This window comes from Schistocerca americana, chromosome 7, assembly GCF_021461395.2.
Source record: "Schistocerca americana isolate TAMUIC-IGC-003095 chromosome 7, iqSchAmer2.1, whole genome shotgun sequence".
Lineage (NCBI taxonomy): Eukaryota > Metazoa > Arthropoda > Insecta > Orthoptera > Acrididae > Schistocerca > Schistocerca americana.
In genome coordinates this window covers 358,388,429-358,416,163 of record NC_060125.1, presented here as the reverse complement: position 1 = coordinate 358,416,163, position 27,735 = coordinate 358,388,429, and the positions used below count along the sequence as shown (strand labels likewise).

Sequence of the window (27,735 nt, the reverse complement as noted above, 5' to 3'; positions counted from 1 at the left end):
ACAACACCTCCCTCTCCCCATCACTAAGTGTGACTTCTATCTGCTGATAATCAACTCCTACACATGGTGCTGACCCTCTCTAGTCCTGTTTCTAGACATCTAAAAAGGCTATGAATGTGTCTTTTTCAGAATACATTGGTATGCACTTCCTATCAGTCAGTTATGTCTACCTTATTGCCACTTTCTAATTAATCGTTCATTCCATATACAGTACAGAGCACTCACTCCCCTATTTTTATCCACCTGGAAGTGAGCACTTAAGATCTGTTCTGTCACCTATACCCTTACTTCAACATACTGACAACACCTTCCTTGCTGTTCATTCCGCATTCTATTTTCCCTTATGAAACCTCCAACTTCGCTTTACTGATATTTCTGCTGACATCGGGAAATACCTTGTCAATAATTGTGGGAAAAATTATCCGAGCTTTCTGTTCTCTAAACTTTTACCTCATCCTCCATGACGTTCCTAATTTAACTACCTGAAACACTAAAATTCTTGGGACTAATATCCGATGAAAAGCTAACATGGAACACTTAGTTAATAATGGCCAAAAGAAACTAAAACTACCAACTGACCGCACATGGGGATAAATCCATTGACAATCATGCACAGATACAAGATATTTATTTGCTCCCTCCTCACATATACAAATGGGTGGATCCCCATCCTCTAACATACTTCATTTCGTCTCGATTTCTATATCCGTTTACCATCCATTACCCTCATTACCTTTATCATCCCCCACCCAGGGAGGCTCGCCACTCTTTGGCAGGTACATGCTTGGCTACCACTGGCCCCCCGCCTTTGCAGCACTTTTTCCCTTCCGTGATGTATGTCTATCCTCTTGCTATTCTTTTTCTCCTCCCTTGGGGAACATGTCTGGGGTATGGCTCAAATGGCTCTGAGCACTTATGGGACTCAACTGCTGTGGTCATAAGTCCCCTAGAACTTAGAACTACTTAAACCTAACTAACCTAAGGACATCACACACATCCATGCCCGAGGCAGGATTCGAACCTGCGACCGTAGCGGTCGTGCGGTTCCAGACTGTAGCGCCTTTAACCGCTCGGCCACTTCGGCCGGCTGTCGGGGGTATTATTCGGAATGTTCTGCCTTCTGTCGCTGACCTGCGAACAGTCTCAACTTTATTTTTGGCTCCCTTTTCCTTTCTTTGTTTCCCTTCTCCTCTCGTTGATCTGCTTCGGCGTTTGAGGATCCTCTTTTTTCTTCTTCCTCCCAGTGTGCTCCTGAAGGCTGGCCCACACGTCTGACACATAAAATGTCGACAGGTAGGGTTCGCACGAACCCCCCGGTACAGACCAGGCCCAGGGAGGGGTGATTGCCTGAGGTGTAACCTTCCCAAATTGCCAATTTAATTATTTTTGTCAACCATAAGGCTATCATATGTGCCACGAAAACAAAGCAAACAACACAATAAAGATTAAGACGGTATGACAGCATAAAATCCATTTCTATAATAGGAAAGAACTCGACCAGAATAAGTTAACTCCCAATATTAACAGTCGCCGCCATAGTCCCTTCTTTCTGTGCATGCGCACTGTGCAGCTTACTCGAAAATTTAGAACTCCACACTCGGCTCCATGTAAAGCTCACTGACGTCATAGATATATCCTCCTCGTCGTTGGTTGCTGGTTCAGAAGCAGGAACAAAAGGAACAAGCACTTTGAGTAGACGATTTTTACCAGAAAGTCGATCGTGTAAAAACATAGGGCTGTGTTTGAATACGACTCGCACTGTTCGAAAAGTTTAAGTGACAGTTTGGGAAATTTCGGGTTGTGCTCCATCTTCTGATTGGCTTGCTTTCTAGTAACTTCTGCTGGTACTCTCACAACAACATACCCATATCCCAGTCCGTTCTAACTGCCAGCCAGACGTTCTGGATGTGGCCATCTTGAAAAACATCGCCGCTCAGTTTTCACTGGAAGTTCTCCACCAACTGGCCTCCGACCATGACCCAGAACTCCTGCACCACGGGTGCTGTCCTTTCATTTGATGTTCGTTCCACTGTGACCCTCACCGACTGGGAGAAATTTGCCATGGTACTCAATAACATCACTCGACTTAACAAGACCGGCCAATATAGTCCGTGCCTTGGTTTACCTTACCACCAAAAGCAGTGAAACTCTCCACCTCCACTGTACCTCGGGCTTTGACCCCTCTGGACGATTTGCCTCCCCTGCTACGGGAGCTGAAATTGCAAAAGAACTGCTACCACCGGCGGTGGAAGCAGTTTCGCGATCCTCGGGACAAATGCTAAATGAGACGCCTCCAGCGCAAATTCTGCCACCGGCTCGCGGAATGGAGGTCTGTACAGTGGGAGGACATGGTGTCCGCTTTCTTCCTCCACCATAAGTCTGACTGGGCTGTCATTCGCACCCTGTGGCGTTCTGTGCCAGCGACTGTCCATCCCATTCGCACGGCAGAGGGCTTGTCGTATGATACCCTAAAAATTGTGGAAACGCTGGCCGATGCGTCCGAAGTCCAAAATCGCCCCCTTGTCCAGGACCTTTCTCCGGACGAACTACAGGTCGGAAACGATGTCCTGACAGCTGTTGCCGCTTTGTGCAACCGCCCAACCCAGTCTGTCCCCCTCCTTTCGTCCATGGCAGAAATTCACCCTATCCTACGACGGAAACGTGGCTGGTTGGCCCCTGGATTGGACGGAATTTTAAATGAACATCTTTGCCAGCTTCCCCACACGCCTCTCATCTTGTTCACCAAGATTTTAAACTGTTGTCTCAGGTCTTGCCTTTTTCCACCTCAGTGGAAACAAACCAAGCTGACTGCTATCCCCAAGAGGTTCAAGGACCCTACGGTCCCCACCAAAAACAGACCCATCAGCCTCCTAAATACTATGGCAAAGGTCCTTGAATCTGTCATCCTCCACCGACTTTCCCAACCTCTGGCGGTGGTTGGGACAATCCGACTTGAACAGTTTAGATTCACTTCGCACCTCTCTGTCGAACTTCAGGTCCTACTGATCACTGAACATATCAGCAAAGGCTTCAACACCACTAAGTCGACAACTGCCGTTTTCCTGGACTTGCAGTACGCCTACGACAAGAAAACCTAGTACACAAGATGCTGACGCAGATCCCTACACAGGATATTGACGTCAAGATCGTGGATGACTTCCTCCGTGTAGGACTTTCCTAGTGGCTCAATGGAGAATGCGTTCCGGCATTCGCCAATTGTCAGGGGGCACGCCACAACAATCGGTGTTGTCTCCCGTCCTTTTTAATATCTATGTGAATGATATGCCGGTCACCCCCGAGTGCCACCTGGCACAATATGCTGACGATACAGCACTATATACTACTGGCCGTATTACTGACGCCGTCGTCGCATGCATCCAGCGACAGGTGGACGCCACCATTACCTGGTGCTGGACAAACAAAATAGCTCTCAATGCCGCCAAAACTACGGCAGTCTATTTCACCAAACGGCGCTCAGTCCTCCGCCGTAATATTTCGATTGCAGGCGTGCAGGTGCCCGATGCCCGACGACCACCAATCTCAGGTTCCGGATGGCCCACAAGTTGCTCTTCCACTGTCATGCGGAGTATGTCGCCAACAAGATTCAAAAACCGACCAGGGCTTTGTATCCCCTCTACCGCAGTATGAGCCACGATTAGTGTCATCAAGATGCGGACGTTGCAGCACCTGCAGGACAAGGTTCTCAGGTAGAGCCTGCACGCCCTGCCACTCATGAGAATTGTGACTCTCTACGAGGAAGCGGATATCGGCTCCCTCGAAACGACCAAACGCAACAACGCGCTGCAGATGTATGAGAAAATGGATGCCCTGTGGGACACTGTCCATGGGTTATGCCACGTTGGAACCATACATCCAAGCATCTACATCCGGTTCCTCTAACCATCCAAGAGGAAACGAATTCCGATCATGGCTAACGATAGTCCTGGCGCGCCCACCGCGGATGCATCCTTTGGTGGCACCAGCCCCCCATTCTACGTCCACTATTTTCCCACCCTACCTGACCCTGTCGGGCTAAGTTTTTCTGCCTGTCTGATGTAGTACTGTCACCGTTGGAGGGTTGTATGGGGACTCCAAGTCCCACTGCCACACCTCCAAAGTGTATTGCAGTGGCGCACCGTCTCTGCCCTGTGGATAAATTTACTGCCACACCAACACAGTTAGTGCGCAAAAGACCGGTGATGCTGTATTATAACATATCACATATGAAAAAAAAAAAACACAACAACCTGTCGTAGCGTTTTTAATGAACTGTTTATTTTAGACTACTGGCCATTAAAATTGCTACACCACGAAGATGACGTACTGCAGACGCGAAATTTAACAGACAGGAAGAAGATGATGTGATATACAAACGATTAGCTTTTCAGAGCATTCACACAGGGCTGCCGCCGGTGGCGACACCTACAATGTGCTCACATGAGGAAAGTTTCCAACCGATTTCTCATACACAAACAGCAGTTGACCTGCGTTGCCTGTTGAAACGTCGTTGTGACGCCTCGTGTAAGGAGGAGAAATGCGTACCATCACGTTTCCGACTTTGATAAAGGTCGGATTGTAGCCTATCGCGATTACGGTTTATCGTATCGCGACATTGCTGCTCGCGGTGGTCGAAAACCAATGACTGTTAGCAGAATATGAAATCGGTCGATTCAGGAGGGTAATACGGAACGCCGTACTGGATGCCAGCGGCCTTGTATCACTAGCAGCTGAGATGACAGGCATCTTATCCGCATGGCTGTAACGGATCGTGCAGCCACGTCTAGATCCCTCAGTCAACAGATGGGGACGTTTGCAAGACAACAACCATCTGCACGAACAGTTCGACGACGTTTGCAGCAGCATGGACTATCAGCTCGGAGACCATGGCTGCGGTTACCCTTGACGCTGCATCACAGACAGGAGCGCCTGCGATGGTGTACTCAACGACGGACCTGGGTGCACGAATGGCAAAACGTCATTTTTTCGGATGAATCCAGGTACTATTTACAGCATCATGATGGTCACATCCGTGTTTGGCGACACCGCGGTGAACGCACATTGGAAGCGTGTATTCGTCATCGCCATACTGGAGTATCCCCTGGCGTGATGATATGGAGTGCCATTGGTTACACGTCTCGGTCACTTCTTGTTCGCATTGACGACACTCTGAACAGTGGACGTTACATTTCAGATGTGTTACGACCCGTGGCTCTACCCTTCATACGATCTCTGCGAAACCTATATTTCAGCAGGATAATGCACGACCGCATGTTGCGGGTCCTGTATGGGCCTTTCTGGATACAGAAAATGTTCGACTGCTGCCCCGGCCAGCACATTCTCCAGATCTCTCACCAACTGAATATGTCTGGTCAATGGTGGCCGAGCAACTGGCTCGTCACAATACGCCAGTCACTACTCTTGATGAACTGTGGTATCGTGTTGAAGCTGCATGGGCAGCTGTACCTGTACACTCCATCCAAGCTCTGTTTGACCCAATGCCCAGGCGTATCAAGGCCGTTATTACGGCCAGAGGTGGTTGTTCTGGGTACTGATTTCTCAGGATCTATGCACCCAAATTGCTTGAAAATGTAATCACATGCCAGTTATAGTATAATATATTTGTCCTATGAATACCCGTTTATCATCTGCATTTCTTCTTGGTGTAGCAATTTTAATGGCCAGTGGTGTAATAATAAATGTAACTGTGAAACATGGACTGAAACATCTTCTAGAGCACAGGTCATGCGTTACAACGGCAACTAATAATAAATTAAAGATTGCAAACACGATTCTGTCCACTTCTCGAGTTTTTGCGCATCCCGCTATCTAGTGATATCTGATGGTACTCTCTCCTAAACGAGTCTGGCCGCTGTAATTCATTCTCGCGACAAAAATTATAGTCACTTAATTGAGATATATATCGTTAGTTCGGCATTTAACTCTTGATATAATTGTCTTCATTGTTTCATCTGAATGTTGCCGTCTTGTTTTGAAACTGATGGAAATATGGTAACTTTTTTATATCTTATTCTAATATATGAACAGGGAGGAATTGCTCATTTGCAACCTGCTTGGTAAAACACTATCGCCTCTCTTAAATAAATAAGATGGTATATTGGGTTCAGCGAAGTACTATATTTTCGAGGACAAAATTTTCGTCTTTCTATGTTACCATTACTGCAAAATCAGCATAAACTTTTATATGTCCATGTTGTTGTTGTTGTGGTCTTCCGTCCATAGACTGGTTTGATGCAGCTCTTCATGCTACTCTATCCTGTCAAAGCTTCTTCATCTCCCAGTACCTACTGCAACCTACATCCTTCTGAATCTGCTTGGTGTATTCATCTCTTGGTCTCCCTATAAGATTTTTACCCTTCACACTGCCCTCCAGTACTGAATTGGTAATCCCTTGATGCCTCAGAACATGTCCTTCCAACCGATCCCTTCTTGTAGTCAAGTTGTGCCACTAATTTCTCTTCTCCTTTATTCTATTCAATACCTCCTCATTAGTTATGTTATCTACCCATCTAATCTTCAGCATTCTTCTGTAGCACCACATTTCGAAAGCTTCTATTCTCTTCTTGTCCAAACAATTTATCATCCACGTTTCACTTCCATACATGGCTGCACTCCATACAAAAACTTTCAGAAACGACTTCCTGACACTTAAATCTATACTCTATGTTAAGAAATTTCTCATCTTCAGAAACACTTTCTTTACCATTGCCAGTCTACATTTTATATCCCCTCTACTTGAGCCATCATCAGTTATTTTGCTCCCCAAATAACAAAACTCATCTACTACTTTAAGTGTCTCATTTCCTGATCTAATTCCCTCAGCATCACCCGAGTTAATTCGACTGCATTCCATTATCCTCATTTTGCTTTTGTTGATGTTCATCTTATATCCTCCTTTCAAGACACTGTCCATTCCGTTAAACTGCTCTTCAAGCTCCTTTGCTGTGTATGACAGAATTACAATGTCATCGGCGAACCTCAAAGTTTTTATTTCTTCACCATGGATTTTACTCCTACTCCGAATTTTTCTTTTGTTCCCTTTGCTGCATGCTCAATATACAGATTGAATAACGTCGGTTAGAGGCTACAACTCTGTCTCACTCCCTTCCCAACCACTGCTCCCCTTTCATGGCCCTCGACTTTTATATGTCCATATGTCAATATGTACCGATATTCTATGAGAACTCTACGGTAAATTTGTTCAAACACAGTAGAATACTGCTCAGTGGTAGAATTTAATTATATTTTCTCCTGTGTTTCACGAAATTGTCAGATTTTGAGCAGAACCATACCATATTGTTCTGGCTAGTTCGTAGTTTATTGCGTATCCCTTGCACTAATACCGCGCAAGTCAAATGTTACGTGATTGTTCGAACAAGCTCCATACAGTATCGCACGCTGCGGTGTATCGGGAAATTTGGAGCCCGCTCGAAAGCTGGTACCTCTTTCCGAGCCCTATTAAAATGCACGAATTTTGACGCTTTGGCGTTAGCACCAAAATTTCAGACTGATGATCGTATCGTTAACTGTTAGTACCGTAGAGTCAATGCCTGAGCATAGTACTGGGGTCACGATGCCACTAGAGGCAGTTGTAGTACTCCTCGGTTTAGGCCCCTTGAGATGTGGGTAATGACACGGGAACGTAGAACTAGTGAGGCCTAACCTTCCTCCTACTGTTTGTTTTGTAGCTCTTGGAGATATTTATGACTGAGGGCCTAAGTATTTATCGTCAATACACCGTCTCTCAGCTTTGATGCTTTATCTTCAGCCATTGTTCGTATCCTTTCCTGTATGCTTCGTAGCTTCCTCTTCATAATCTGCTCATCAGTTTGTAGCATCCGCTCTCCTTGGGGCTCTAGAATAGCAAAGGAAACTGTTGTGCTATCAGCAGTTAGTATCAGTCTTTGTTTCTTATTTTCGAGGTTAATTAACTCTGTTGTTAATTGAATTGATCATGAATCAAGAAGAAAATCTTGTTGGTAGAGTGGGTGAGGCAGCACTACAAACGAAATGATACAGAGCTCTAATTACATACAATTAACACCCATCTGTGTCAACAATATATTATTAAATAGCAACTTCAAAAAATTAATTAACAAAAAAAGGACTGCAAAAGTTTCCAAACAGTAATAAAAAATAAAGTGAAACGCCGTTACAATGAAATAAAATGTCTCTTGTGAAACAAATGCATATAACAGCTTTTTTAATCTTTTGCGACTTTGTTAGTAGGATGGGCTAAAACAAGTGACAAAGTTTGAATGGAACTCGTTAATAAACTTTGGATGAATAGAAAATTGGAAGAAGCGAGAGTAAGAGAGAACTTCTGAGTTTGCTAACCACGACATATTGTGTCGATTACTGTAACCTTACGAAGTAGGAAAGACAGCACAAAAAAGAACTTCGTTATAATAGCCGTCCGCCATCCTTAAGAAAATATACACTCCTGGAAATGGAAAAAAGAACACATTGACACTGGTGTGTCAGACCCACCATACTTGCTCCGGACACTGCGAGAGGGCTGTACAAGCAATGATCACACGCACGGCACAGCGGACACACCAGGAACCGCGGTGTTGGCCGTCGAATGGCGCTAGCTGCGCAGCATTTGTGCACCGCCGCCGTCAGTGTCAGCCAGTTTGCGTGGCATACGGAGCTCCATCGCAGTCTTTAACACTGGTAGCATGCCGCGACAGCGTGGACGTGAACCGTATGTGCAGTTGACGGACTTTGAGCGAGGGCGTATAGTGGGCATGCGGGAGGCCGGGTGGACGTACCGCCGAATTGCTCAACACGTGGGGCGTGAGGTCTCCACAGTACATCGATGTTGTCGCCAGTGGTCGGCGGAAGGTGCACGTGCCCGTCGACCTGGGACCGGACCGCAGCGACGCACGGATGCACGCCAAGACCGTAGGATCCTACGCAGTGCCGTAGGGGACCGCACCGCCACTTCCCAGCAAATTAGGGACACTGTTGCTCCTGGGGTATCGGCGAGGACCATTCGCAACCGTCTCCATGAAGCTGGGCTACGGTCCCGCACACCGTTAGGCCGTCTTCCGCTCACGCCCCAACATCGTGCAGCCCGCCTCCAGTGGTGTCGCGACAGGCGTGAATGGAGGGACGAATGGAGACGTGTCGTCTTCAGCGATGAGAATCGCTTCTGCCTTGGTGCCAATGATGGTCGTATGCGTGTTTGGCGCCGTGCAGGTGAGCGCCACAATCAGGATTGCATACGACCGAGGCACACAGGGCCAACACCCGGCATCATGGTGTGGGGAGCGATCTCCTACACTGGCCGTACACCACTGGTGATCGTCGAGGGGACACTGAATAGTGCACGGTACATCCAAACCGTCATCGAACCCATCGTTCTACCATTCCTAGACCGGCAAGGGAACTTGCTGTTCCAACAGGACAATGCACGTCCGCATGTATCCCGTGCCACCCAACGTGCTCTAGAAGGTGTAAGTCAACTACCCTGGCCAGCAAGATCTCCGGATCTGTCCCCCATTGAGCATGTTTGGGACTGGATGTAGCGTCGTCTCACGCGGTCTGCACGTCCAGCACGAACGCTGGTCCAACTGAGGCGCCAGGTGGAAATGGCATGGCAAGCCGTTCCACAGGACTACATCCAGCATCTCTACGATCGTCTCCATGGGAGAATAGCAGCCTGCATTGCTGCGAAAGGTGGATATACACTGTACTAGTGCCGACATTGTGCATGCTCTGTTGCCTGTGTCTATGTGCCTGTGGTTCTGTCAGTGTGATCATGTGATGTATCTGACCCCAGGAATGTGTCAATAAAGTTTCCCCTTCCTGGGACAATGAATTCACGGTGTTCTTATTTCAATTTCCAGGAGTGTAGTTTTAGCACTCTAATTACTACGAAAAGTTGGGCGACCACTCAAGGAATGAACTGGAGTATTTCTCGCTTCATTATGAAACACACAGAAAATTAATCTTTAAGTTTTAAGACATATTTAATTAATCAGAAATTTGCATAGCTTATTTTGGTTGCGAAAACATTAGTATATTAGCTTACTTTGGACACTTCTATTTATTGATGACATACATAGTAACTGTCTGGGAAAATTACACGTAGAAAGTATTCATTTCACAGAAACGTGTTGTAGGTACAATATCTGGTGCACATCTTCGAACTTCAAGTAGACAACTACTTAAAAAATAGAAACACTAACAATAGCTTCCCAATCAAATATTTTCTTACATAGTTTGTTGCGTAGAATGAGGTGCAATTTGAAAATAATGGTGACTGTAATAAAAATGACATACGAACTAGAATACTCTCTGCTATCTACAACTTAACCTCACTCTTACACAGAAACCATCAAAGTATGCTTCCACAAAAATATTTAACCACCTCCGTTGTAAGTTAAAGGTGTTGAAGAGTAATTAAAATTTTCAAAAAAAAATTTAAATCACACCTGCTTGACAGATCCGTCTACTTCATAGATGAATTTCTGAGTAGATAGTATGTATGTTTTTGGGTTACTTTTATAAGACTTTATTATGGATCAAGATTAAAAAGTCCAGTATGTTTCCACAAAGAAAACGTATCTTATTTGTAAACCTAATGACGTGTTCCATATCACAGTAAGTTATTGCGAATGTGAACCACGGAAAGATTTAGGCTGCTGCCATTTCAAGCAGTACTCCTGTTTTAATCCTCACGCACCGATCGTTGATAGTCACTGCACCTGACACTTTGCCATTTCAAGCCCCTTGCTCTTCCACCTACTGCCTCGGCCCATCAAGATCTCCTGCAGTAGTTGGACAAATAGCTTCGTTTGATAATTAGATGGGTGTGTAACTTCCTATATCTTAAATCTAACCAAATACTACTCTTATCATAGTATGCCACAGACAAAAGTGTCCGTACTCTCCTTTCACTGATATGTTACAAGTACACCATACATACTACTGCAGCACCACATGTCAGCAGGTGGAATTGATAGTTGGCATGACAAAATTAAGATAAAATGTTTTACCACCAACAAGCAATTATTAAAAGTTTGTGTTTATCCGTGTTCCTTTCTATCCCTATCGGAAGAGTTTCTGCACACTGTAATACACCGCATTCTGTCACCTCTGGTTGTAACAAGGAGCAGCTAAGTTCCATATATGAATCACGGCGGTAGCCGACAGTATCGAAAGAAGCGTTGTGCAATGTGGGCAAGTGTGGTCTGTGGAAAGCGCTCTGAGAAAACTCACCACATTGACGGCAATTATCAATTCCCAGTTGTCCTCATTACCGATCCCAGCGTTGTTTATGACGATGTCGAGGCCTCCAAACGTTGTTGACGCAGTCTTGAATGCTTCTGTAAACAAGCAAAGAGAATTTAATAAAATGCCAGGTATAAAATCCATTCCACTTAGTGCTTTCATTCCGAATTTTTCTGTATTGAAGGAGAAATACTAGCAGCGTACCAAACATCAAATTGATATCGCACACCTCGTGTCCGCGATATGAAAGACAAAGTAAGATCCTCCAGGATTTGATAAGAGCAGAAATTCGCCAAGTTTCATATGTAACGGAACTGTTGCAGCAGTTGTCCACGGCGGACTGTATCAGCAATGCCCAGTTTCAGAAAAAAATCGGAAATCCAGATAAAACGCAGACATAAAGGTAGAGGAAAATTCATTCCAGAGTTATCTCCATACGCAACAAGCCCACTGCCGGAAATTATACCCTAGCGTGGGAAGTTACGACACGTGGACAGGGCTGAACAATCGGGGTAAGCAAGAGGGTTATTGTGGAGATGGACGCTTGATGTCGTCGGATGAGCACATGTCTACCGGAGTTATCTCCATGGAACTTCTGTAATAAATTAATTTGATGTGCCAAAACAAAGATCCGTTTGTGTCATGTATAACTATTTATTTAAAATCCTTGGTGTATTTTTGTTATTCACTTTAAAAATAACTGAGGCACGTAAACTATTCCTGAATGCAAATAGTATTTGGATGCCCTTAAGTGTTTGTTTTATAGTAGCCCGATAGAGATCCTATTACTAATGATATGTACCGAATTTATCTCTTTCAGTTTCAATTACGTTCGGATATGATTGGTTTGGTGACGTATCAATTTGCGCGCCATAGCGCAAATTGATTTGCGTTCTTTACAAGTCGAATCTAGCAGTCGAAATTTCTTGTCATGAAGTCAGATTAATATTTTTTGTTTAATGAAAAACATTTTGGATGCATTATATTTCATATTATCATAGTCTGTCGTCATCAATCCTTATCAACGACTCTGAACTGATCAATACGAAATCACAATTTATTTTGGCCAACAGTAGGTGTGTATTTAATCAAAATTGAATTTTTTATGATAGATCATTGTTTGTCACGCTTCTGTTGTGGTTGCTTGGATGTATTCCGACTCCAAACAATTCCTTCTCTGAGGAATCAAGTACGATGGACGTTTCGAAAGTAAGTTGCGTCATTGCTCTTGAAAGAGAAAATGGTCCGCCAAGTGACACAAACAAACGGCATTCAAACCCACGTCAGCTGCTGGTTCAGCGACGAAAGCCGCCTCAGCGAAGGAGGATTAGGCATGCACAGAGCGCAGAAGAAGGGAGAGTAGGAGCATACTGGTGTGTCCGACGTTATTCGAGTACACATCACGATGGTTGCCACCCTCACCAAAGATAGGTCCACCATTCGACGAGAGAGACAAAGGCTCTTGAGTGAAGGTTTTGTGCTCTTGGGCAACAACACAAAACCACACACGGCAATGCTCATAAAGGATCAGCTTCGTCTCCTCGGATAGCAAAGACTGGATCAGGTGGACTACAGCCGCGATTTTGGCCCATCGGACTTTGTTCCGTGCACTGAAAACCCCACTTCCAAACCAATGCTGAGGTGGAGCAGGCTGTGCGATAATTCCTTGCGTCATTGGTGACATAGTTTTACCAGAGTGGTTCTCCAAACTGACTGCACGCTACCACAAATGTGTCAATGTCGGTGGCGACTATGTCGAAAAATAGTGCAAGGTGTATTGTTCGTAATGCCATGATGTGTTTGTTTTTGGCAGTAAAATTCTCATGTAAAAAACAATACCGAAACATACTTTTGGAACGTCCCTCGTACGTTCACGTCTATTCAGTTACGTTTCTTCCTTTATTTTGAATGGGACACATTACACTTTGTGTGAACAAGCTATTCCGACACGACGCACACGAAGTAACGTCTACGTTGTGTGTGACTAGTTATTACGCATTATTATTGCTTTATAGTAAACAGTTAAATCTAATAACATCTTAACTTTTTCCATTCTTATCGTCAAGTGCGTCATGAAATTAATAGTATTAGTTCAATTTACAACGCTGACGTTCATTATTTGTTATAGAAAAGCAGTACGTGAATACTTTCTTTTCCTGACTAAATGGCTATCGACAAAGGCTAGTTATCATGCTCGTAAATTGAATTGGAGGTGGGAGGAAGGAAAGAAAAGGGAAGGAACTATTGATGTCAGCTGCATCAGGACTTTATGCGGAATCAGCGACGACGAGTGAAAATGTGTGCTGACCGGGATTCGAACTCGGCAGTTGCGTCAACCACCGCACTACCTTCACAGAGCGTTTATCGCAATTGCGCGGACTATCTCGGCACTTGTCTCGGCCGACCCACATTTACATCTGGCGCCACCCATCTGCTCTCCAGTGTGTGGTACTTGTAGCGTACAGATCACCGTGTGCCAAATTTTATTAGACTGTGTTTTAATTTCAGATCAGAGGGCAGCGGCAGATTTGCCGACAAATCTGCCCTCTATTTTAAGCAGCGTTCAAACGAACGTGGTGAGAGTTTTCAGATTCTGTGACATGTCCAATTTGTTTGCTAAAATTTTTAGGCGACATTCTTAACGTGTTAACTGGGTGACTGGATCACCCAATTTTTTTTTTTTTTTTGTTTTTAATTGGTCACAGAGTCACATTTCCCTGTGCCTTTCTTTCAGTTCTTCTGTAGTTTTACATGTGTTTTAATCCCGTGTGTGGCACCTTTGACACTTTCTCCGTTACCTTAAGGCGTGTGAGGCACGGCGGTTGTCTGGGTCAACGCGAGTGACGTAGGAGTGGTGATAGTCATTTTATAGGTTTCCTCTTTACTGTGTCACAAAACTTTTAGTCATTTTCTACACATTCGCTTCTTTTAAGATGTGCAAGGGCGCTGATAACCTCAGTGTTAAGCGCCAGTAAGCTTCAAACAAACAGTCGAACGTCACTGTGCATCCGCACTGAAGGTGGTGGATTCATTGCCATCGAGGCGAATCAGTTATATGTACGCGTGGTGTCTGTTCTTTCGGACATGTCTGAAAGAACAGACACCACGCACTTATACGAAGGCTAAGTAAATAAATTTTAAAAATAAATCTGCGTCTCTCTAAGCTGTATTTATTTTTCTACTTTTTTTTATAAAAAAAAACTTTAAAATACAATTCATCCAGCTTAAGTCTATCAAGGAACAGCCTCAGATTTTTCGGAACAGTTGCTCTATATTACGCAGAAAATCCTACGGAAATATATTCATCAAATAAAGAGAGGGTAGTGAAATTCCAAGCATTCAGAATGACAGGAATTATTCACTACATTGTAACAATTACATCACGTAAGAAAAAACGGCGGCCCTGAGAATAAAATGTTGGATGTTAATACAGCTTTGTACACGTACACTCTATCGGCGGATATGTAAATGATTAGAGCTGAATTCTCTGTGACAAATAGAACGACCACCTGAGTGGGTTATTGTCGTTCGTATTTAGTGGTATTAGACTGGAAAGTTGTACAGGTCACACCAATATTCAATAAAGGTTGTAGTGGTAATCCACTAAATTATAGGCCCTTATCATTAACGTCCATATGCAGCAGGAATTTGGAACATATATTGTGTTCGAACATTATGAATTACCTCAAAGAAACGGTCTATTGACACACAGTCGACATGGATTTAGAAAATATCGTTCTTGTGAAACACAGCTAGCTCTTTACTCGCATGAAGTGTTGAGTGTTATTGAAAAGGGATTTCAAATTGATTCCGTGTTTCTAGGTTTCCGGAAGGCTTTTGACAGTGTACCACACAAGCGGCTTATTGACCATCGTGTCAGTTATGTGACTGGATCCTTGATTTTCTGTCAGAGAGGTCATAGTTCTTAGTAATTGACGGAAAGTCATCATGTAAAACAGAAGTGATTTCTGGCGTTCCCCAAGGTAGTGTTACAGGCTCTTTGGTGTTTGTTACCTATATAAACGATTTGGCACACAATGTGAGCAGCCGTCTTCGGTTGTTTGCAGATGACGCTGTCGTTAATCGACTAATAAAGTCATCAGAAGATCAAAAAAATTGCAATACGATTTAGAAAAGATATCTGAAAGGTGCGATCATTGGCAATTGACCCTAAATGACGAAAAGTGTGAGGTCACCAATATCAGTGCTAAAGGGAATTCGTTAAACTCCTGTTACACGATCAGTAACTCAAATATAAAGTCCGTAAATTCAAGAAAATACCTAGGAATTACAATTACAAACAACTTTAATTGGAAGGAAAACACAGAAAATGTTGCAGGGAAGGCTAACCTAAGACTGCATTTTATTGGTAGGACACTTAGAAAATGTAACAGATCTACTAAGGAGACTGCCTACACTACGCTTATCTGTCCTGTTTTGGAATACTGCTGCATGGTGTGGGATCCTTACCAGATAGGACTGACGGAGTACATCGAAAAAGTTCAAAGAAGGGTAGCACGTTTCGTATTATCTTGAAATAGTGCAGAGAGTGTCACTGAAGTGATGCAGGATTTGAAGTGGAAATCATTAATACAATGGCGTTTTTTGTTGCGGCGGAATCTTCTCACGAAATTCCAATCACCAACTTTCTCCTCCAAATGCGAAAATATTTTGTTGACACCGACCTACATAGGGAGAAACGATCAGCATGATAAAATAAGGAAAATAAGAGCTCGTACAGAAATATATAGGTGCTCGTCCTTTCCACGTGGTAAACTAGATTGGTATAATAAAGAATTGTGAAGGTGGTTCGGTGAACCCTCTGCCAGGCACTTAAATATGATGTGCAGAGTTTCCATATATATGTAGATGTAGAGCAGGCCTGGTAGAGTATATAAGGTGCGCGAACAATGTCAGATGTTGAGTAATGACTGCGTTATCACCAGCTGAAAGAGTGTCAAAAGAGGGTCATTGTGGCTCCCTATTTGACTGCTGGTCGAATCGTCTAATATCCAGATCATTGGGGCTTTCAGATGCGGCAGTAGCCAGATAATGGACTTCATAGGAACGCTTGCCTGTCGTCAAGGTTACCGTCGACCAGATCTGACCATCACAGGGGGAGAACGCCGTATCGTGCGACAAGTTCATCTTAGCCCCGTTCCCATCTGCACCTGTCATCCCAGAGTGATGGCCTCCCTTCAATATTCTGTGTCGCCTTGCATCAATGTTTGGAGACTAACAACAACCAGTCTAGGGAACTGCTGCCCCCAGTGTAGGCTGCCATTGACACCACAACACAAACGGCTGTTTTTCGGGCGGCGCCGTGGCCGGGAAGCATGGACTGCTAATGAAGGGTGTCGTATTGTGTTCAGTGATGAATCACAGTTCTGCACAATCCCAGTTGACATCAATGAAGATAGCACATTAATTCTCCCTTCTTCCTTTTCATGCCGCCTTTTACGGAGTGTTGACAACACCTTTACACTTCATTTGGAAAGTTTGCACTGATTCATTAGGACTTAATCATCTAGAGGTAGAGTGCGTGTGTGGAAAGCCAAAGGGCGCTGGAATGAGTACCAGTCGAACCACGAAAAGTTTTCACTCTGTCTTTCACCTAGCCATGGTCCGCCCCCGGTAGCTCAGTGGTCAGTGTGACAGATTGTCAATCCTAAGGGCACGGGTTCTATTCCCGGCTGGGTCAGAGATTTTCCCCCTCATGAACTGGGTGTTGTGTTGTCCTAGTCATCATCATCATCTCATCCCCATTGACGTGCAAGTCGCCGAAGTGGCGGCAAATCGAAATACTTGCACCTGGCGAACGGTCTACGCGACGAGAGGCCCTAGTCACATGACATTTATTATTACCTAGCCGTGGAGGGAAGATGGGCCAGGGATGACACTCTGTTAGACAGTAGGTCCCATTTCGCCGGTTGGATTACTGGAGTTGTATTAGGGACACTCAAGTAATTAGGGACACTAAAGTCGCTGAAGTGGCTTAATTGAAAGACTCCCACTGTGTCATTCAGCCACACGAAATTATTGTTATTATTATTAGTATAATAGTTCATTAGTGCTCCAGTCGCTTCTACTCACCCTTGAACTGATCAGCTTTGGTGACGTCAGCGCGGATGAAGATGGCGCGCTTCGCACCAAACTCTGACTCCATCTGCGACACGGCCGCCTTGCCTACTGCCTCCGCCATGTCCAAGATGGCGACGCCCTGTTTCACAAAAGACGTTTAAATATCCAGCGAGTAAAGAAACTCAGTGTACTACAAAATTAATCACATTCGTCGTATCACAACCGTCGAAAACCTGAAACTTCCAAAGAGGTGGATCTTCTAATGTTCTTGATATATGTGACATTAATTTCCAAAGTCGCCTTCCACAACAGTTTAAGCATGAAAATGCGTGGATTCACTGTTTTTAAACAACAGTGTACAGAGCTCAATATACTAAATATATACTTTTTGTAAGTTACTAGCTGACAAACCCATCGTTGCGTGGATGTTCATTTCGCCGATTTTCTGTTAAGAACAGAAACAAAAATGAATTATAACTGTAGTGTGATATCGAAAAACTTTCATTACCATGTAATCTTCAAAATTATGAAACGGTCATACAAAGAAATATGCATGAATTGCAAATGTATAATTACATCTGCTTAGTGCGTCTACAACGCGATTTTGTAAACGTCACTACGGCGGCACTTATTCATAATTCTATACACGGTTACTATTTTCGGCTACAGGGGTTAGCACTTCACAACTGAAAGCTGTCAAAAGCACTACCAGGTGTCAGGGATTTCTTTAAGTTGACTCGACTGTAGAAGTGTCTTAGTAGTAAAGAATGAATGTCTCAAAATTTCATGTATGATGGACGTTTTTTCACCCATCTCAGTGTTTATGAACTCATACTCTTGAACTGGGTATCGTACAATGATGTATTTGTGTAGGTACATTCAGTGGTATATGTGGATAGTGTCTGCGACATATGTTGTGAATGGAGTTAGTAGCAAAGAAGTAATAAATTTAAACGGCATGGACAAAGCGACAGTTTTTCACAAATCTGTGTTTATGATGTCATATCTCATGATCTATGATAAGTAGGTGGTTTTTACCCCAACAAAGATCGTTGCCTAGCGGTAAGTGATACGTGTACCAAACTTTGTAGAACTCGATCCCGTGGTTTCGGAAGAGATGTGGATCACACATACGTACATACATACACGACACATACACACACACACACACACACACACACACACACACACACATATATATATATATATATATATATATATATATATATATATATATATATATATATATATTCTCATAATATGTATGAATCTTGAATACAGTGTGCTAGAACAGGCCAGGCTATCATGAGTAGGTTTGACATTCAAGTCTATACTCGCTTACCAAATTCGTCAACAGCACTCTTACAATTGGTCCAGTCACTAATCACACACTCATTAATTGTAGGCAGCAATCTGAGGTTAAAAGTTTCGTTCCAACGAAGTAGTGATCAGTCCCGTGCTGGTTGCGTTATGCTATGCCATTTCCCCACACTCATTAGATTTCGTGTTTGCTAATCACGTATTTAGTCTACGAGGTATCTGACAAGCGTGAACTTGTTGCTCCGGTGTATTTAGACCTGTTCCGGAGCTGCTGTTAACTATAGAAGAGATAAGATGCCAACTGTTGGTGATTGTACCTACTGGTGGCTGCGACAAATTGATATCTGGATCAATGTCTTTGTGGGATATAAGGAAACGAATTAGCAAAATTGCGTAGTTACTGTCCGTGACGTTTGGGCAATCGTGTTCAGCGAATCCATATACAGGTTTTAACGAGTTTAAGTGCAAATATTTCTATGCATGGCACCTTAATATGCACAAACATCAGTGTGTTGGTTGTTTTCTCTACTCCAACAGCTTCTTGACAAACACATCACAAACTTTAGGACCTGATGTTTTCTGCATGGTCGTACAGCATCACTGAGTACACTATGCCTATCGGTATAGACTAATGGTTATGTGACCCCGCCTTCATATTTCAACAACTGATCTTCTGCCCAGTAGAAAATAAACAATGATGAGTTGCTCCCGCAATTTGTACTTGGATGTAGCAACCAGCCTAAAAACATAACGACTTGCAATAGCTATAATTATTAGTCTGCAGATGACGTAAATACTTATGCAATACTGCTCAGTACACCGTCCTTAATCACCAATAGAAATATTTGCACTTATACCCGTCACACCTTGTATTTTTAGTGTGGTTTTAATCCACTACGTTGTGGGTCAGTCAGTTTCTGGAACTTCTACTGTATTTTCCTCGTGCCAGACACTTTGGTAAGCAGGAGAAACGTCCTCTTGGAAGACAAGTTGCTATCTCAGTTAAGATGCTGGTCAAATACCAGGACTTGGTTGTCCAAGAGCACAAATAAAACAATCCCAGGGCATCGCAGGTTTCCTCTAGCTTGTATCACTCCTTGCACACAGACAAACTGAAATATTCTCTTATCACCACTTTTCATTCACATAAAGGCATAAAAGTGATTCGTCTAAATAGGCTACTTGTCATCTTACAGTGAGGAAGCAACTCTTGCCAGGAAATCTGCTCCAGACGTCCATTTTATCCAAGGTGTTCACTTGTAAACAGGAAAGTACAACAATGTCTCCTTTCAGACAGATGACTTTTAGCAACGAATTGGAATAATAGTGAAGATTCTGATTCGTCATACTTGCGTTCTGAGGATAAGCAGTGATAAACCGGCTGTTCAAACGCTCCACTGTGATTTACTTTATCCAGTACACTACTTTCTTCAGACACCTAGCTTCCATATCAGTGAATAATTATACTACTTCCTTACATGCTTAACAAAGACAGGTCACCAGTTGAATTACTTACCTTACAGATTCAGGAATTGTCCCTGGTGGCCCACCCCTGTTTATGGTAAAAGTTTAGTTACTAACCTTACCAGATCTGGTGATGGAAGATAACCTGCTGAAAAATGTGCGGTGAGTAAATTCACAGTCGCAGAGGTCGAACAACCACGCTCGTCATTACTTCATGTTTACAAGATGGCTACTTTTATCAGTACTCTGTGGAGACTGAATAAAGAAATGTAGCAAAAAACAGTCAAATGTTTTGTGAAAAGATTGATCTAAAAGCTAAAATAAAATAGATTAGAGAAAAATTTGACATGCTTTTGAATGATGTTACAAATTATGGATAACAATTCTAACACAGAAGCAAATATATGGTTGACTTTCATTTGTAAATATTTAAAATCATACACAAGGAACTGTAACAAATGGAACGCTCATACGTTTGTTACATAGAAAGAGCACTATGTAGACGGATTGGAGCTGCTCTCTGATTTACGATTCCAATTTTAATCTATTCATTATATTCATTTTTTTGCTGGGGAAAGTTAGTGAGCAAGAATAATGATGTCGGCAGCAATGGTAAGGGATACCTTACTTCTTGTACCACGCACATTCTCTTTCCAGATATTCGAAGGATTCTGTATTGAAAAATTTTTGAGACTGAATAACTCTTGAAACTTATTTCAGCCTTCTAGCACAGGTTATAGAAATGTATGAAAGCCACACAACAGCAGATTTCACGACCCACAGAATCCATCATACCAATGTCCTCTAGTATGTTTTAAAATTCTTCGATTCTACGGTAAATCTAAACTTTTTAGCTTGTCAATCGGCACCCCGTGTGCTGTACACGATTTTGCGCATTATTCAAAGATGCGTCAAACGTTTCTCTAATCTATTTTATTTCTTAGTTTTGGAGGACTAAATTTCGCAAAACGTTGACCTTGCTTTTTTAATTTCTTTAATTTTTAAGTTTTGTTCAGAGAACATGGAATCTCATTGACTAGAACAGAATTGTCTTCACTGACGAGAGCTGCTTCGAATTGAGCCCCTATAACCAGCGAGGACATGTCTGGAGATGGCTCGAACAGCGGCGGGATACCAACCCAATTGTCGCCCGCCATACAGCCCGACAGCCAGGAATGATGATCTGGCTATTTCTTTTCATATTAGGACCGCTTTGGATGTCATCCACAGCGTCCTTACAGCACAGCGGGACGGCGACGATATTCTACGCGCCATTTTGAGCACTTCGTGGCTTACATTTCAAGAAGGCGATGCCCGCTCGCATAAGCAAGAGTTTCTACCTCGTGCCGTCATGCTTGTCAAACCCTACCTCGGTCAGCAATATCAGCGGATCTCTCCCCTCCCCCCCCCCCCCTCCCCAATTGAGAAGGTTTGTAGTATAATGGGGCAGGGCTCTTCCATCAGCTCCAGATTTTGAAGAACTAACCCGCCAGTTGGACAGAATTTGGCACTATATCCTTCAGGACGACATCCAACATGTCTGTCAACCAATTCCAAGCCAGATAACTACTTGCAGAAATCTCAATTTGTGAAGCTCTTTCACTTGAATGAATCATCCAATTTTAATGAAGCTGTAATCACCTTTTTGTCTGTACACTCACATTACTTCTAACGATTTCCGTCCCATTCGGACAATTTCTTCGTGATGCGTGTTTCTTTTTCTTAGAGAGTACTTAAATATCGATTGGTATTTTACTATTATTAAAACTATATAGATCAAGGAAAAGCAAATTTGGTGTCATTTAAGAATTCAATGATTAACTTATTATTTTAAGGACACTAGAAGGTATCTGTCTGGTCGATTTCACTACACCAATTACAGTCAAATCATTAAATCTTTTCTAAAGTGAATTTTCATCCTGCAGCATTGCGTGCATTGACTTGAAACTCCCTGACAGATGACAACTGTGTGCCAGACAGGGATTCTAACAGGAGACGATTATCTTGCATGTTCAGGTGCCCTAGAAACTGAGTTACCCAAGTACAGCTTACGACTCGCCTTCACAGCTTTACTTCCGCTAGTACTCTGTCTTCTCTCTTCCAAATTTATATCCTTTCTTCCAGGAAGAGAAGCTGTGAGGACGGGTCTTTTTAGGACAGATCAGTTGGTGGAGTACTTGCCAATGAAAGACAAAGAAAACGAGTTTGAGTTCCAGTCGGCCGGCCGGAGTGGCCGAGCGGTTAAAGGCGCTACAGTCTGGAACCGCACGACCGCTACGGTCGCAGGTTCGAATCCTGCCTCGGGCATGGATGTGTGTGATGTCCTTAGGTTAGTTAGGTTTAAGTAGTTCTAAGTTCTAGGGGACTTACGACCACAGCAGTTGAGTCCCATAGTGCTCAGAGCCATTTGAACCATTAGTTCCAGTCTTGCACTGTAAGTCGATCCAGGCTAGGTAGTGTAAATGTGTGTTAATTGGACCTGTTATCTGATATAAATGATTTAAACATCCTATAAAATAATGAATTAAGAATTCAATGACTACTAAATGAAACAAGAATCACCATTAATTAAATTTTTTACATCGAAGTGACTCATAAAACATCTGACAAGCAAAAGCAATTCTAAAGTAAAGCCTTGGCACATTTGAATAAATAATTGTGTTTCAAAATGAAACAATCACATTTGCAAACTTGTATCTTGATAATAGTGATGGTACTATAAAGGACAGATAGCACTAGAGAAGGGAATGCGTTGCATATGTGGCCGGAGTTTAGAGCATATTGGTCATACGAATCTGAAAGCAGGTCTTTAGAGCGACGCAAGAAGTTATCGAAACTCTATAAAAACGACATTGCTGGCCTTGTGGATCATCTCACTGCCGCATCTCGATCTCACCATAGCAACCTGTCGGTGGAGGCTGAAGTGGCTGTAGAATCAGTCATTGACGGTACACCAATGACTGACAGCTGCGGCTAAGTTCATCTCAGCCCAAAATCTTCCAAAGTCCCTAAGCTCACCTGCCTGGAGACGGACCCTTCCAGTGATAAAGGCAAGAGGGGGGAAATGTCTGACGGTCAAGGCTGCCGGAGATGAAATGATTTTGTAACGACTACTTACTGAATGGAAGACTTGTGTGTCCTTGTTTTGCTTTCTTTACTTTTATCGGATTGGCTGGGCCAAGCGCCAACCGTTGAAAAGAATGCTTAAAACATGCTGGTCCCCTTCCTTGATTTTTGATTAGGACAGTTAACCAGTAATGTGCTTCCTATCGTTTAATACTGGAAAAAGCCATCTCGCTCTCTGTCTATCTCTGTATGTAGCCAGTGAAGTGGGACCTTAACAGCACAGTCGAGTTTCTCTCTGCAATTTCCAGTTTATTTACATTAGCCAATTCTTACATTGCGTAATCATTTAGTTTTCGTGGACCCAACCTTCAGCGGCATTCCACTTACAAAGAGGTCCCAAATGTGGGCGCTCCCTTCATGTTCTATACGCTCTCTGTGCCATCTCAAGATTTGCAAAGAAATACAGCTTTCAATGTTTTGTTCCCAGTCCTTCCTAAGAACAGCATGTTTCCTCTGTCCACCTTTGAGTCGTAAGATCAGTCGCTGCCTTAGGCCTTACGCTGTGGAAGATCGTATCTACCCACCTGGCGGGCACTGACCACCAGATGCGGCATCTCAAAGGGAAGTCTTGTCAGCTGAGTGGCACTGACCTCCACCTCTGTCAGTGCATCCTTCTGAGAATTCCTCAGCACGTGGTCCCCTTTCTGGCTACGCGACCTTGCTGCTCACCCGAGCGCTGGCAGCTCATCCCAGTGAGCTTGCAGAGTGGCTTCGAAATTATATACACCATGCAGTTCTGAATAAAAATGTATATTACGTTAATTAACTGCTAATCAACGTCCGCAGCTCGTGGTCGTGCGGTAGCGTTCTCGACTCCCATGCCCGGGTTCCCGGGTTCGATTCCCGCCGTGGTCAGGGGTTTTTCTGCCTCGTGGTGACTGGGTGTTGTGTGACGTCCTTAGGTTAGTTAGATTTAAGCAGTTCTAAGTTCTAGGTGACTGATGACCATAGATGTTAAGTCCCATAGTGCTCAGAGCCATTTGAACCATTTTTTGCTAACCATCACTGGCACTGATATGCATTACTCTTCTCGATGTTGATTAATTATTCCTATATGGAGGGTCATTATGTTCTTATTTTATAAGGAGTATCAAAGAGTTTCCATTAGAGAGTGTTGCTGCAGCGTAAAGGTAACGTAGCACAACTCTAATGCAGGTATACACACTGGCTGCCAACGGTCTCCCAGTAGCCGAACATCTACATCTACATATATACTCCTCTAGCCATCAAGCGGTGTGTGGCAGAGGGCACAATTCTTTCCAAAGTCATATTTCACCCCCTCTGTTCCATTCGCGGATCGCGCGAGGGAAAAACGACTGTCTGAACGTCTCAGTACGAGCTCTAATTTCCCTTAGCTTTGAATGGTGATCATTGCGCGATTTGAAAGTTGGTGGTAACAATATGTGATCTACATCCTCGGTGAAGATTGGACTTCGGAATTTAGTGAGCAGTCCCTTCCGTTTAGAGCGCCGTCTATCTGCAAGTGTGTCCCACTTCAAACTTTCTATGAGATTTGTAACGCTCTCGCGATGGCTCAGTGTACCAGTCACGAAACTTGCCGTTCTTCTTTGGAGTTTCTCAATCTCTTGAATCAGACCCAACTGGTAAGAGTCCCACACAGACGACCATTACTCTAATACTGGACGAACTAACGTATTGTAAGCTATTTCCTTTGTTGAAGGACTGCATCGATTCAGGATTCTTCCAATAAACCTTAATGTAGAGTTCACCTTGCCCGTTACTTGTGTAATCTGATCATTCCATCTGAAATCATTTCGAATAGTCGCACCCAGATACTAGATGGATGTTACCGCTTCCAAAGACTGGGCATTTATTTTGTACTCGTACATTAATGGGGATTTTCGCCCTGTTATACGCAGTAGGTTACACTTACTAATATTGAGAGATAACTGCCAGTCAATACACCACGCATTTATTTTCTGCAAATCCTCATTGATTTGTTCACAACTTTCATGTGATACTACTTTCCTGTAGACTACAGCATCATCGGTAAATAGTCTAATGCCGCTGTCAATACCATCAACCAGATCGTTTATGTAAATCGTAAAAAGCAGCGCATCTGTTACTCTGCCCTGGGGCATACCTGAAGTTACGCTTGTTTCTGTTGAAGTCACCCCGTTCAGGACGACATACTGCTCCCTGTCTATTAGAAACCCTTTCTATCCAACCGCTTATGTCATCGGATAGACCGTAAGCGCGCACTTTTTGGAGCAAGCGACAGTGCGGAAATGAGTCGAACGCCTTTCTAAAGTCGAGAAATATGGCATCAAGCTGGGAGCCGGTATCTAGAGCCTGTTATATATCACGCACAAAGAGGGCCAGCTGGGTCTCGCATGTCCGCTGTTTCCTAAAACTGTGCTGGTTTCTGCAGATGAGCTTCTCAGTGTCTTAAAAGGTCATTATATCTGAACACAAAATATGTTCAATGATTCTACAACAAATCGATGTCAGTGAAATTGGCCAGTAATTATGTGCATCCAATTTTCTATATTTTTTATGGATTGCTATGACATGGGCCTTCTTCCAGTCCCGTGGAACTTTCCGCTGTTCCAATTATCTCTGATAGATGATGGATGAGAATGGTACTATATTTGTAGCACATTCAACATATAATCATACGGGGATACCGTCTGGGCCAGATGCCTTCCTGGTGTCTAAGGATCTTAACTGTTTTACAATCCCAGATACACTAAACACTATGTCATCCATCCTTGTGTTTGTTCGATAATTGAAAGGGGGGATGCTGCTGCAGTTCTGTACCGTAAACGAGTTTTTGAAAGCTAGATTTAAAATTTCTGGCTTCCGTTTATCATCATCAGTTGCATTACACGTAGCGTCAGCAAGAAAAGGTATTGAATTATTTGTAGCGTTCATAGATTTTACGTACGACCAAATTTTTCGGGGTTATTTATAGAATCAGCAGATTTCAAATTTATTAAAAGAATCTCGCATTGTCCTTCTTAGAGCTGCTTTCATTTCGGGTAACATCTGTTTGTCAATGGGGCAGTGAATACGTTTAAAACGACTGTGCAATATTCTCTGCTTTCTCAGCAACTCCCTAATATGTTTGTTGTACCAAAGTGGATCCTTTCCCTCCCCTATATTTTTGCTAGGCGCATGATGGACAATACCTTCAAATTCCGACCAAAGATGCTCAATATCTTTGGGTCCCGCTGTGAATGCTTGGAGCTGACTATAAAGATATTCATTGATGACACTTTTATTTGCTTTCCCGTACAAGAAAACTCTACGCTGTTTCTATTTTTTTTTTTTTAAACTTCCACTGACATAGAAGCCACACCGACATTATTGGTCGCCAATACCTTCTTCTAGATTAACTTGCTCAAATATATCAGGTCTGTTTGTCGCCAAGATATCTAATATGTTCCCATCTCGAGTTGGTTTTCTAACCAATTTCCAGTCAATGATAGGTTCAGTTGGACAAGAGGACCCAATCTATTTCATGTAAACAAAGCCGACACCATCATGGAACAACCACCAGCTTACACAGTCCTTGTTGATAGCTGTGATCTATGGCTTCGTGGAGTCTGCACCACACTCGAACTCTGTCATCATCTCTTACCAACTGAGATCGGGACTCATTCGACCAGACCACAATTTTCCAGTCGTCTAGGGTCCAATCGACATATCATCAGTTCAGGATAGGCGCCGCAGACAGCAAGGCACATGCTTCGGTCCCCTGCTGACATAGCCCAAATTTCTCCGCACTGTCCTAATGGATACGTTAGTCGTTCGTCCCGAATCGATTTCTGCGGTTATTTCACGAAATGTTGCTTCTCTATGAGTACTGACATCTCAACGCAAAAGCCTTTGCCCTCGGTCGTTAAATGAAGACCGTCGGCCAATGCGTTATCCGTGGTGAAAGGTAATATGTGAAATTTGGTATTCTCGGCACGCTCTTGACACTGTGGACCTCGGAATATTGAATTCCCTAACGATTTCCGAAATGAAATGTTCCATGCGTCTAGATCCAACTACTATTCTGCGTTCTAATTCCGTTTATTCCAGTCCTGCTGCCACAATCAATCCAACACCTTACCTGTGAATGATCTGAGTACAAAGAACAGCCCAGCCAAATCAATGCCCTTTTACTATGTGTTCGCATAACAAAACCAGCTGTATACGTGCATATCGCTATCCCATTACTTTTCTCACCTCGTCACGGGATTAGTGTGGCTTTCGTGTATTTCCAACATCCGTGCAGTAAATGCTTTGTGAAGTACAGTGACGTTATTACCAAGTGCGTCCAAACAGGACCAACGTGCTATTGGATTTGTTGGCAGCCGAAGGACCAGCACCGGTAGACGTTAATCAGAAAACGAAGAATGTCTGTCGAAAACCACTGATGTGGAATGGTGTACCAAGTTACACGTGAAACACAGCCCTCTCTGTTCCTCCATGAGATCCACAGGGCTGCATACAACGACGTGCAGGTTGATACCG

General features: G+C 43.4%; 1 protein-coding gene across 1 annotated transcript in view; it reads right to left on the bottom strand.

Annotated features, from left to right (window-relative positions):
- Window positions 1–27,735, bottom strand: part of LOC124622035 (15-hydroxyprostaglandin dehydrogenase [NAD(+)]-like) — a 66,986-nt gene that overhangs the window by 27,284 nt on the left and 11,967 nt on the right. The window contains exons 2-3 of the mRNA XM_047147593.1: window positions 17,353–17,479; window positions 11,248–11,354 (exon numbers count right to left, since the gene is read on the bottom strand). Of these exons, the coding sequence (XP_047003549.1) occupies window positions 11,248–11,354; window positions 17,353–17,479 (234 nt within the window). The remainder of the gene's footprint in view (window positions 1–11,247; window positions 11,355–17,352; window positions 17,480–27,735) is intronic.